General features: G+C 38.7%; 1 protein-coding gene across 5 annotated transcripts in view; it reads right to left on the reverse strand.

Annotated features, from left to right (window-relative positions):
- The window catches only part of LEKR1 (leucine, glutamate and lysine rich 1), a 202,074-nt gene that overhangs the window by 11,178 nt on the left and 177,710 nt on the right, over positions 1 to 13,186 (reverse strand). For 4 of the 5 annotated variants that reach the window (XM_070466525.1, XM_070466528.1, XM_070466526.1 and 1 more), the window contains 2 exons: positions 10,751 to 10,915; positions 5,785 to 6,084 (listed from right to left, as the gene is read on the reverse strand). In XM_070466525.1, coding sequence (XP_070322626.1) covers positions 5,785 to 6,084; positions 10,751 to 10,915 — 465 coding nt within the window. Of the gene's footprint in view, positions 1 to 3,880; positions 6,085 to 10,750; positions 10,916 to 13,186 lie in introns of those variants that run through there. The other variant, XM_070466530.1, reaches the window with a different exon arrangement.

The following is a 13,186-nucleotide window of genomic DNA, read 5'->3' on the forward strand; positions in this document are numbered from 1 at the left end:
TCCTTATGTTTATCCTTAAGGTAGTGACATTTCATGATGAAGTGCTTTGGTGTGTTTGCTTTGCCATCCATCATGCTGAGTGGACTTGTTCAATATAGAAATCCCCTTTAGTACTTAGAATATTTATTGGATTAATTCCTGGATAGTTTTCTCCCTTCCATTTTCTCTGTTCTCTCTTTTTGGAACTCCTATTAATGAAGTATTAGATATCCTGGCTTGATCCTCTAATATTCTTTTCTTCTCTCCATCTTTTGACCTTTTTCTTCTACTTTCTGTGTTATTTCTTCATCTTTATCATTTAAGCCAAATATTAAATTTTTTATTTCAATTCTTATACTTTAATACTCATTCCTGTTCTCTTTTTATAGCCCTCTGTTCATGTTTCATGGATATAATATCTTCTCTTTTGTCTCTAAGGATATGAATTATATTCTTTTTTGACACTTTTGTTCTTTTTTTGCTTATTTGTTTGATCCTGATTCTATCTTTCATATTAGAAGTGTTCCTCAAATGATTGGTTATTCTTTGCTTTTTGTGTTTAAAAAATGAGTCTTCAAAATGTCACTGGAAACTCTGTGTGTCTACCAGGTAAGGGCTTGTTTACTGGTATAGGTTTCATTGGACATGCATATGACTTTTAATTAAAAGTTAGTTAGTGCCAAGAGGTGCTAATAGTTGTTGGTACCCAGAGGTATTTTATTTTTTACAACTTTCTTTAATCAATTAATCAGTGTCTTATAGTTTTTAGTGTATGTCTTTCAATTCATTTGTTAAGTTTATTCCTAAGCCAGAGGTATCTTCTTTTGAGCTAGCTCATTTTACCACAGAGGGCTCCTCCAATTTCCTGGGTATTGATATACAAGCTTGGTTGTCTGTGTTCTGGGAAGTGAGTGGGTGACAGGGACTGGGAGGTCTCACCCTGAAATATACAGACCTTCACTCTAGCTCTTGCCTTATATCATATCCTGCTTTTGTGTATCCTCAAGTCCAAAGTCTCTTGCATTCAGGTTTTTTAGAGTGTAAAACTTTAGTATCCTGCCAGGATGGTAGGTGGGGGCTGCCTGGGGTTGCAGAGGGCATCTAAGCACCTGTTTGCACCGTTAAAAAACATTCAAACAGCCCTGTTTTCAGATCTACTCTTCTCTCCCTCTTTGAGAGATATCTGGTGAGCCTTTCTAATGTGATTGGGTTTGCTCCTTTTTAGGATTCCATGCACTCTCACACTCTCCACAAGCATTAGGTTTCAATATCCATAGCCTGCTGATTACCTCTCATCCATAACCTTACTTTCCATTTTCCAAATTTTGGTCAACATTTTTTTCATCAAATGTCATCTCCTTTCCTGTTCTTTTTTCCCTATGTATTTATTCACATTTTATTAAGTTACTGCCATTTTAGTGGTATTTGGGGATGGACACAGAGATAAAAATATGCATTTAATCATTTATGTTTAACCAAGAGCATTACCTTCTATTTTTGAATATCTTTCATCCTCATTAGATAGCCACAGGAAGTGGGAGAATTTAAAACTTCTGCCCCTTATGTTTTCCTTATATATAGTTTAAAGTCAACAAAAATATTGAACTCTCTGTACTGGCTTTACTTTGATCTGTTTTTCACATTCTCCTTTTGGATCCATGGCCCCAAACAGTGGAGTCACACTGTCTTGGTAGAGCTCATACGGAGCTAGTAAGGAAGGAAAACTGGCAGCAAAAAGCATGAGATCTATTTTAAGCTAATATAATGTCCTGTTCTCTAACATATTATGTTTCTTTTCTGGCTTCTTATTTTTTTTAAACTGTTCCAATTTTTGATGTCTGTGTCTTTTCCCTGTAAAGAATTTCAGGAGCCCCCTTTTTTACATTTACATTTCCCATATACTTTTACTTCCTGTTTTTTCTCTTCTTATTGACCTGAACCTTTTGTTGCCTCACCTTCTTGACCCTCGTTTCTGTGGCAGCACTCCACTCACCCCTGCTCCATGGAGGAATATCCATTTTGTCCTTTGGAGGCTATGGCTTTCCTCATATCCTTGAGAACTTTCTTTATACAATTAAAAACAAAGTCCTACCTATTTTCTGGCCTCCTGAATGAGAGTGCGGTTTTCCTCTCCTTAATTAGCTTTCTTATTAGACCATTAATTTATCTTCTTTCTAATGGGAATTTGTTCTCCACTTAAATGATGTTTTTTTTCCTCCAGAACCTGAGAAATTTCAAGTGTCTGGAATGCATGGTCACAAAAAGTAGTGCTTTTTACTTTACATGCTAACAACCTCAGTTCATTCTGGCTCATAATTCCTATCACTTGTATTAATTAAATTTCCAATTTAATAAGAATGTTCTGGACTTCAGCATTCTTAAACAGAGAAGCAGTCTTAATTATTTACTCTTACAGTTCAGTTGTAATTGTCTAACTTCTAATGGGAAGTCTGCCCTCAGCCATGTCCCAAGATAACTTTACTTTTGCTACAATCCCTTTCTATTTTCCAGTAATGATCTATGATCATTTATATACCAACTCATTATCTTGTATCTTTCCAAAGTCTGCATGTAAAAAAATTTCATCTCTGGGTGGCTTCCTGTTACAACCAACAAGCAGGAAGAATTCCAAATGTAGCTGCTTTTGTGTGAAAAAGATATTCATTCTTCACTTGTAGTCTAGCTTCTCTCGCCAAAGTTACCTTCAGAGGCCCTGAGTTGGCAACCTATAAACTGGCCCCCACTTATCCCCGCCCTCTTGCTATTCACAGCCTTCTGCAACCCCTTTGAGTTGAGTGTGGCCTGGAATTGTTGTTTCATCTCTAATGAATAGAATGCAGCAAAAGCAGTGAGATGCCACTTCTGAGATTAAGTTAGAGAGACTGTGGCTTCTATCTTGGGCACCGTCTCTTGCACTCTCTCTTTCTTACTTGCTTGTTTTGAGAGAGACTAGCTACCATGTTGCCAGGCTCTTCTATGGAAAAGTTCATGTTGGAAGGAAGTGAGGGGGTCTTCTCTTCCCCTTCTTCAGCCAACATTGAACTGAGGCTTTCAGCCCAACAACCATGAGGAAGTAAATCCTGTTGACAACTACATAAATGAGCTTGGAGGTCAACCCGCCCCGAGTTGAGCCTTTTAATGAGACTGTAGCAGCTGACACCCTAACACCAACCTCATGAGAGGTACTGAGCAAGAGGCATCCAGCTAAGCTGCACATTCAGATCTCTGACACTCAGAAATAAGTGTTCGCTGTTTGAAGCCACTGATTTTGATGACAGTTTGTTATATAACAATACATAACTAATGCAAGTCCTATGGCCAGATTGTTAACTTTTAGTCTGTGTTTTTTACATGGGAAGTTTCTTTTTAGATCATTCTTGCCTCTGGATGTCACTTTAACTGCTCAACATAATATTTTCTCTAAATTCCTCTTTGAAAGCAGGGAATGGCAGTTGTCAGTCATGTTCATAATTGCATATTGATGACTAGCACAGTGCCTGGCACTTGAATACAGGCACTGGCCTATTATATATTTCCTGTATTTGACCCTTTATAGTCTTGTTCTAGTTTATAAATTCCTAGAATAAATAAATGTCCTAGTTTATAAATAGCTCATCACTTTCCACATTGCCATTTCTTTGGGAGAGTTGAGTTAGAAAACCTGCTGGCCTAGTTGCTTTGGACCTTCTCTCCTTCAGCCTGCTGTCCCCCCTCTAGAACTTCAACGCTGCTGTCCTGGTGGAAGCATCACCGCTCTCCTGCTCCAGCGGAGCTGAGTCCACGTGTGTGCGGGCTCTTCCCACTCCTGCCTGGACTGCAGGAGCAGCCCCTGTTCCAAGGGAGGTTGTGGTGCTGTGTTCCAACAGGAGACATTCAATCACACAACACCCTAGCCATCTGGTGGAGTAAGCATTAGTGTGTTTATTATTATTCTAAAAGTAAGAGAGAGAGAGAGAGAGAGAGAGAGTGTGTGTGTGTGTGTGTGTGTGTGTATGTGTGAGTGTCCTGGAGATTTGAGTGCCAAGCCATAAGTCACTTTGAAATTTAGAAGCAGAATCACTAAAATCCAGGTATCCTAAAAGAGGAAATATAGAGATTCATGGAGATGAAATTTAGTGATCCAAATCTTAGAAATTCAAATTTGAATCTTGGCTCCACCATGCTGGGTCATCTTAGAAATTATTCAAACATCTTGAGTCAGTTTCTCACCTGTAACATGGAAGTAATTTCTACTTTAATAGGGTTTTTAGGTATTATTCATGATCCAATATTCCATTCATTCCACATTTTAACTTAAAATTTCTTTGCAATAGGTCATAATTATAATGATGGTATACACTTTGAATTTTGGTTGACAATTTACAAATAGCAAGAAAACATGGTATATTTGTTAATAATCAATATTACTACTGGCACTTTCCTTTTATTCATCTTTAAGACACCAATAAAACAAAAAAAATTATCACTAACATTCAGAATCTTCCTCCATTTGCCTTTATCTGCTATACTGTCATAAATAGGATCAAATATTCTAATATGATAATATTCTAATTCTTGGCTATTGGAAAATTGCCCCACTGTTTTAATAAATTTGGGTTACTAAAACAAAATACCAGAGGCTGCACAGTTCAAACAACAAATATTATTTCTCAAAGTTTTGGAGACTGCGAAGTTCAAGATGAAAATGCCAACAGACTTGGTGTCTGGTAAGGACCCTGATTCAAAATGGCCATCTTCTTACTATGTCCTCATGTGGTGAAAGGGGCGAGGAAGCTTTCTTTCATAAGTGCACTAATTCCATTCAGGAGATTAGCTCATCTCTCAAGACATAATCACCTCTGACAGACCCATCTCCATACATCATACTAGTGATTATATTTAACATATGAATTTGGGAAGACATTCAGTCCGTAGCATCCACCATTTCTAAAATGGTCAACAGTTCAGAAATAAGATTTTGTTAGGAAAAAAAAATTCAAATCAAAATAACTCTGTTGTTGTTTAGTCGCTAAATTGTGTCCAACTCTTTGCAACCCCATGGACTGTATCCTGTCAGGCTCCTCTGCCCATTTCCTTCTTCAGGGGATCTTCCTGACCTAGGGACTGGACCTGTGTCTCCTGCATTGCAGGTGGATTCTTTACCACTAAGCCACCAGGGATAAGTATGTTGTTCAGTTGCCCAGTTGTGTCTGACTCTTTGCAACTCCATGGACTGCAGCATGCCAGGCCTCCCTGCCCCTCACCATCTCCCAAAGTTTGCTGATGCCATGGACATGAACTTGTCTACTCCAGTTTAAATAAAATACTGCTGAAATAATCATGCATACACAGGAAAGAAGACCAATACATGTAGATTATCTTACAACTTTAGAATGACAGAACAATAAAACCCTAAAGAACACCTGTATTTAAAATATACAGTCTAAAATATTAAACAGCAAGTAGTCTAAAGGTTTCTTTGGCAAAAATGTAATGTTTCAACAAATAAGACATAAATATATAAAGATTTCTAATCTTAGAGGTTTTAAATGGTCATTTGCAACACAGTAGAACTTGCCAAGGAAACCTTAGAGATTACATAGATAAATGTATTATTTATTTTACAGAAAAGGAAGCCAGGTCCAGAGAGGTTAAATGCCTGCCTAGTTAAGGACAGAGCCAGGATATGACCCCAGGTCTCTGACTAATAGTCCAGAACTTTCTGCATGACACCAAGATACATTTCATGTCTTTGTCTGTTTGTTTATTTGTTGAAAGACCAGCACTCTTTCACCAACTGCATTGGTAGCATCACCTGCTTCCTACCTCTTTCTGGGACTGGTTGAATTGCTCCATCAGTTGTGTTTGTGCCAGCATTACTCTTTCTAGTTCATCTGACTTCTTTTTCATTTCCTTCCTCAGGTCCTCTGAAACTGAACCATTACCATCAATTTCCTTCTTCAAACGTGATTCAAATTCTACAACCAAATTTTTAAGGTTTTCAATTTCTTTCTCCTTTAACGCAGATTCTTCAGTATATTGAACATGGGATTCATGGAGTTTTTCTTCAAGAGCAGCAAGTTTCAGTCTTAGATCTTTAGTAGCACCTTCGATTAAGTCAGATATCTGTAAGATAAGCCTTGCATTAGTTTGTAGGTAATAGTCTCTAAGTAGCCACAGAATTCTCTTGGTTTTAAGAGGTTTATTCTAAATAATTGGTGTTTTCGTCTGATCTGATGAAAACAAATCTTAAGACATATATAGGCCTTCACGATTTTAAGAGTTAAGACTAAGATTTTATTTTTATTACCCAAAATGGAATTGTATTAATCACTTGAACATACTTTGAAATACCTAAATCTTTGTAACTGAACTGAACTACCAAGGACAACTCAAGTCTTGATCAAGTGCCTGTCTGGACTCATTTTAGGGTGACTTTGGGACCTAGAAATACCTGATGTTTGGGGACGCATGTAGGAGAGCATCATAGCTACAGTCAGTCAGTCAGTTCAGTCGCTCAGTTGTGTCTGACTCTTTGCGACCCCATGAACCGCAGCACACCAGGCCTCCCTGTCCATCACCAAATCCTGGAGTCCACCCAAACCCATGTCCATTGTGTTGGTGATGCCATCCAACCATCTTAACCTCTGTCATCCCCTTCTCCTCCCACCTTCAATCTTTCCCAGCATCAGGATCTTTTCAAACAAGTTAGTTCTTCACATAAGGTGGCCAAAGTATTGGAGGTTCAGCTTCAGAATCAATCCTTCCAATGAATATTCAGGACTGATTTCCTTTAGGATAGACTGGTTGGATCTTCTTGCAGTCCAAGCGGCTCTCAAGAGTTTTCTCCAACACCACAGTTCAAAAGCATCAATTCTTCGGTGCTACAGTCTACTCAAATCATACTAGTAAGGTTTCCTTTGATGTATTTTTTTTCATCCTTGTATATGATCTTGTATATGATCTAGGATACCCTAGATACCACACCTTCTATAGTATCCCTGCCCAGTAGAACTTTCTTCAGTGACAGAATACATGAGCAAATTTGGAAAACTCAGCAGTGGCCATAGGACTGGAAAATGTCAGTTTTCATTCCAGTCTCAAAGAAGGGCAGTGCCAAAGAATGTTCAAACTACCATACAATTGCACCCTCGTTTCACATGCTAGTAAGGTTATGTTCAAAATCCTTCAAGGTAGCTGTCAGCAGTATGTGAACTGAGAACTTCCAGATGTACAAGCTGGATTTAGAAAAGGCAGAGGAAGTAGAGATCAAATTGCCAACATTTGTTGGATCATAGAAAAAGAAAGGAAATCCCAGAAAAGTATCTACTTCTGCTTCATTAACTATGCTAAAGCCTTTGACTATGTGGGTCACAACAAACTGTGGAAAATTCTTAAAAGAGATAGGAATACCAGACCACCTTACCTGCCTCCTGAGAAACCTGTATGTGGAGTCAATAAACAACATGTAGAACCAGATATGGAACAATGGACTGGTTCAAAATAGGGAAAGGAGTACCTCAAGGTTATATATCATCACCCTGCTTATTTAACTTATATACAGAGTACATCATGTAAAAGGTGGCCAGATGAAATACAAGCTGGAATCAAGACTGCTGGAGAAATATCAACAACCCCAGATATGCAGATGATACCACTCCAGTGGCAGAAAGTGAAGAGGAACTGAAGTGTTTCTTGATGAAGGTGAAAGAGGAGAGGGAAAAGCTGGCTTGAAACTCAATATTAAAAAAACAATAAGATCATGGCATCTGGTCCCATCACTTCACAGTAAATAGCTGGGGTAAAAATGGAAACAATGACAGAGTTTATTTTCTTGGGCTCCAAAAATCACTGCAGATGGTGACTGCAGCCATGAAATTAAAAGATGCTTGCTCCTTGGAAGAAAAGCTATGACAAACCTAGGCAGCATATTAAAAAGCAGAGACATCACTTTGCTGACAAAGGTCCATGTAGTCAAAGCTATGGTTTTTCCAGTAGTCATGTATAGATGTGAGAGCTGTAATAAAGAAGGCTAAGCACTGAAGAACCTATGCTTTCGAATTGTTGTGTTAGAGAAGACTCTTGAGAACCCCTCGGACAGCAAGGAGATGAAACCAGTCAATCCTAAAGGAAATCAACCCTGAATATTCATTGGTGGACTGATGTTGAAGCTGAAGCTCCAATACTTTGGCTACTTGATGAGAAGAGCTGACTCATTGGAAAAGACCTGGATGCTGGGAAAGACTGAAGGCAAAAGGAGAAGGGGGCGGCAGAGAATGAGATGATTAGACAGAGTCACCAACTCAATGGACATGAATTTGAATAGACTCCAGGAAACAATGAAGGACTGGGAATCCTGGTGTGCTGCAGTCCATGGGGTTGCAAAGAGTCAGACACAACTTACTGACTGAACAAGAAGAAGAAATATCCTGCACTGTCTTATGTGGTAGCCACTACCCGTATGTGACTGTTGATAGTGGTGTGCTGGTAAATACTTCCCTGATAATTCAGTTGGCAAAGAATCAGCCTGCAATGCAGGAGACCCTGGTTTGATTCCTGGGTCAGGAAGATCCGCTGATAGGGATAGGCTACCCACTGCAGTACTCTTGGGCGTCACTTGTGGCTCAGCTGGTAAAGAATCCACCTGCAATGCGGGAGACTTGGGTTCAGTCCCTGGGTTGAGAAGATCCCCTGGAGAAGGGAAAGGCTACCCACTTCAGTATTCTGGCCTGGAGAATTCCATGGACTATAAAGTCCATGGGGGCTGCAAAGAGTCAGACACAACTGCACTGGTAAATATTTAACAATGGATTCACACACACACACACACACACACACACACACACACACAGAAGTCAAATTTGTATTCATTTTCCATGGTGTAAACACTCTCACTATGACCAATTCCAAGCTATGAAGGTGAAATCACTGATCACTGAACTGAAAAGAAATGTTAACAGTAGGCTCTCACTTGCTAGTATGGCCTGTTGCACCATTGAAATGTGGTGAACATGAGTGAGGAACTCAATTTTCAATTTTATTTAATTTTAATTAATTGAAACTTAAGTAGACGCGTAAGTTACTATATTAGACAATGCAATTCTAGAGGATACCAGAATACTTTGAAAATACACTGCTTCTGAAGGTGGTACCTCCAGACAAAGAGGAAAGAATAACTTGAGAAACTTCTCAGTGTCACAGCATCTTTAGAAAGGAAAAGACTGCTTATTTTTCTCCTTAAAAAAAGCAAAACAAATAACATGAAACAGACCAGGAAGAGCAAAGCTGCTTCTGACAAAACATATCATTATTTATGCTACGGATATTGTCATATTATAAATATTAGTACAACAAGAAATCAGCCCATGAAGAATCTGGAAAGCATTTACAGACTAAAGTTCCAAGGATTTTGTGAACCATTACTTAAGAGTTATGTACCCAAAATTTGTTTCAAATGTTAAATTTACATTAATAACTTTTACAAGAAACCTATTCACCACAGTTTTTATAAATTAATATTACATTTTCTTCAATTAACCCAGGGAAGAAGAGGGTCACTTCTGGGTCTGAGCAGTAGTTTCCTTCATCCAGAGGAGAGCTGCCACTGAACAGAGCATGTTATCTTGGGAAGAGGAGGCTCACAGAGCCATAAACAGGCTTTGATTTTGTAATAAGGGAGTCAACAGTAAAAGAAAAAAAAAAAAATCAAGAGAATTCACTCACAAAATCTGGACTTAGGACTTCTCTTGAAAGACTGTAGCCCTGGCAAGTTGGGGCCTGCCTTTCAGCATTCCCCTGCTGATGGTCCTGGGCCGCCTGGGAGAGTAACAGCAGTCACGGGGTGAGGGGAAAAGGGGAGTGGGGGCAGGAGCCGGGAAGTAAGGGCATGTCTAGGACAGGACTGTCCAGAAGACGAGGAGGGGGCCTTAGGTGAGCCGAGGCTACAAGCTCCCAGGGCATGCTCCATTGTCCCATTGTCCCAAACAGGACTGCACTTATAAACACAAATTCAGAGATTAAATTATTATTAAGAATTTCAAGACAGCATTTGCAGGGCATTAAACCTGCAAGGTTTGTATGGGGACCTGTGACACCACATTCACGTGGCTGGCCCTGCCTATTCATAGTGAGCTACTGAAAAAACTGTACCATATCCCCTGTACAACGAAGTGGAGGCCATAAGTCTCATTCAGTGCTAATCTACATAAGCTCTTAATGAGTTTATTCAAAATATAACTTTACCACTAGGCCTTGGTTAATATACTCACACAAAAGACACACACTCTACTTTCACGTCTTATGAAAACAAGGGAACTTTGTCAAAACCTTATATTTTGTTTAGTGTACATTGTTTAAGAAATTATGGAAGTCTGATATTTAAAAAATATTTCCCCTTCATTCAAAACTAGAATTGAACATATTTGCAACTAAAGGGGATAGACTTTAGTTGTTGGTAAAATTTTAATTATGTAAAACACATCATTATCTTTTGCTGGACATTTGAGGTATTAGCATATCTAACCATGTTAATTATTAGTTACATAATTTATGCTGTTTTAAAAATACATTTATTTAGTAGGAAAAATTCCATACCTAGCTGGATTATATTCTTATATAATTTATTTCAGTCATTCATTATGGAGAATAGCCAAATCATTCTATCTAAAAATAAGCTGTGATGGCCATGAGGAAATCCATAGGAGTTAGAAATATAGTGTTGTCCTTAGGAGGAAATAACCAGCATCTACAATTTCAAATCCATTAAATGATGATGAAAACCATAATGACAGACCTTCATTTGTAGTTCTTCTTGTTCTTTCTTATACTTTTGGATTATTTCTTGGTGTTTTTCCTTTTCAATATCAAGTTCCAGTTTAGCTTCTTCCTTAAAGAGAAGAGCTTGCTCTTGAAATTCAACCAAATGTTGGGCTCTTTCCTTGGCGAGTTCAGCTTCAATCTAGAAAACAGCATTTAACACACATATTATCATAAGTAAATTTAATGCCCTATTATCATAAGTAAATTAAGCCTATTTTCAGACTCATTTTTTCTCCCAGTTTTGTTGATATAATTGATATACAGTACTATATAAGTTTAAGGTGTACACTATAAAGATTTCACTTACATATATCCTGAAGTTATTATCACAAAAGTTTACAGAAAATCCATCATCTCATATAGAGATAAAATTAAAGAAATAGAACTTTTCCTTGTGATGAGAACTCTTAGGGTCTAATCATTTAAAAATTCTAATTCTAACATGAATTTTTAAATTCTAATGTTAAAAAAAATCTGACTCAGAACTTGGACCAGAGAAGTTGACCTTGGGTCAAATATCTCCAGATCTTCTAAGACTTTTAAGACCTGTAAAATGAGTAGAGAAGTTAGGACAATATATTATAAGTTTTCAGAAATACTAAAAGCTTAGTCTTCTGTACATTTATAGTGTAAACTCTGTCCTTTGCCAGCAACCCTATAAGGAAAAAAAAAGAAGAAAAGATTTTGAGGCTCTCACACTAAGTTCTGTTGAAAACTCAGAGTGGATACAAGGTATACATGCTGATTTTTAAAAAATGGGCCTTTCTTGAGGAGACCACAGACAGTTTTGGAGTCATAGATTATCATTTTAATGAGATTGAGGCCAGAAGGGTGACTGAAAGAAAACATAGTCAGTGATGCCTGTATCCAGATTTTGACTCAGAACCACAGTGATGAAGGGAACTTAAAAATCCCCTAGTTCATTTTCTCAAGCTTCCATGAATTGTGGAAGGATAAACAAAGGCTTTGGACTCCGAGTTTAAATCCTGGCTCTAAATCCTGGCTCTGCCACTCTAGCTGTGTGATCTTAAATTGTGACTGTAACCTCTCTTGGTGGGGTTATAACTGATTCCCTTGGGGGTTGTTATGAGGATTAAATGAGACGAAACATCTGTGTAAAGCTCTTGCAGGAGCAGGAATTCAATAGTCAGTGGAGATTACTTCTACACCCTGACTTCAATCTCTACCATGGAATCTGCACCAAATGATTATCTGCTCTATGCCTTGACACCACCAGAAACCATAACTCACTCCTTCCCCAGCAGGCACTTCCATTTTCAGACAGCGCTAAGCATTAGGAAGCTTTTCCTTTAGTTGAGCCAACATCTCTCTCCCTGTGGTTTTTAGTCATTGGTTTTGGCTCTGCCTACTTGAGCAAGAGAGAACAAATCCATGAATACTGGAGTCATTCACGCCTGGGAGTTTATCTAGCGGATTAGAGAACTGATCCCAGTGACAGGCTGGCTCTAGATTTACATTGTGCCATTATAAATTATTTAGATTATAAATTCTAAGACCAAGTAAATGCAGAGATAACTTGGGAGAAAAACTGTCAAACTTGACTTACTGTGACTGTGATTCTCAAGTCAGTAAGAGAAGGAGAGAGGTCAGCTTGAATTTCTCAAGGGAACACTAAAGCTGGGAAACAGAGAGTTTGCTAAGGAACTTTGCAGGGAGCCCTTTAAATGACATAAAAAGCAGATAGAAGACCAGCCTCAGTATGGGGTCAGTGGGGCTTACTGCCCTGGTCATTTGCCTCAAGGCAAAGCACTTATGCTTATACTCACTGCACCGGAGTTGTTTTGGCTCTTTCCTAGATTGTTTGGAGGAAAGAATACCGATAATCATTTCGGCATGTGACAGAATTGTTCAGATAGGTTGTTATCAGATTGTGAAAAGCATGGAAAGCCTCAGGGCACCTAGAGAAAAAAGCAGATGTTCTTCTGAATTTCAGCTACTTTTGTTCTTGCCTCCTGGTAGCCATATAGATACATCATAGGTGCTCAAATAAACTGTACCAGAGATCTTGATACAGTCCCCTCCCACCTGTTCCTTCCTCAATGCTCCCTATCTCAGGATGTGCACCACCACGCATGGAGTTATTCAAGTCAGTACCTGGAGCAATTGCCTTTCACACTTCTCTCTCCTTTACCCTCCACACCTAATCCACCATCAAGCCCTGCTCATTTTGCCTCCAAAAGATACATGGAATCTATTGCTTTCTCTGCACTTCTTACTATCACCACCCTAGTTGTGGTCACCACCACCTCATGACTGGCCTCCTTGCTTCTACTCTTGCCTCTCTGCAACCCCTGATACACAGCAGAGTGTTCTTCACAAACTGTACATTGAATTCTTTTATTCCCTCTTGATGGCTTCTCACTGCATTATAAAATCCAAACTCCCATAC

This window comes from Odocoileus virginianus, chromosome 4 (genome assembly GCF_023699985.2).
Source record: "Odocoileus virginianus isolate 20LAN1187 ecotype Illinois chromosome 4, Ovbor_1.2, whole genome shotgun sequence".
Classification (NCBI taxonomy): domain Eukaryota; kingdom Metazoa; phylum Chordata; class Mammalia; order Artiodactyla; family Cervidae; genus Odocoileus; species Odocoileus virginianus.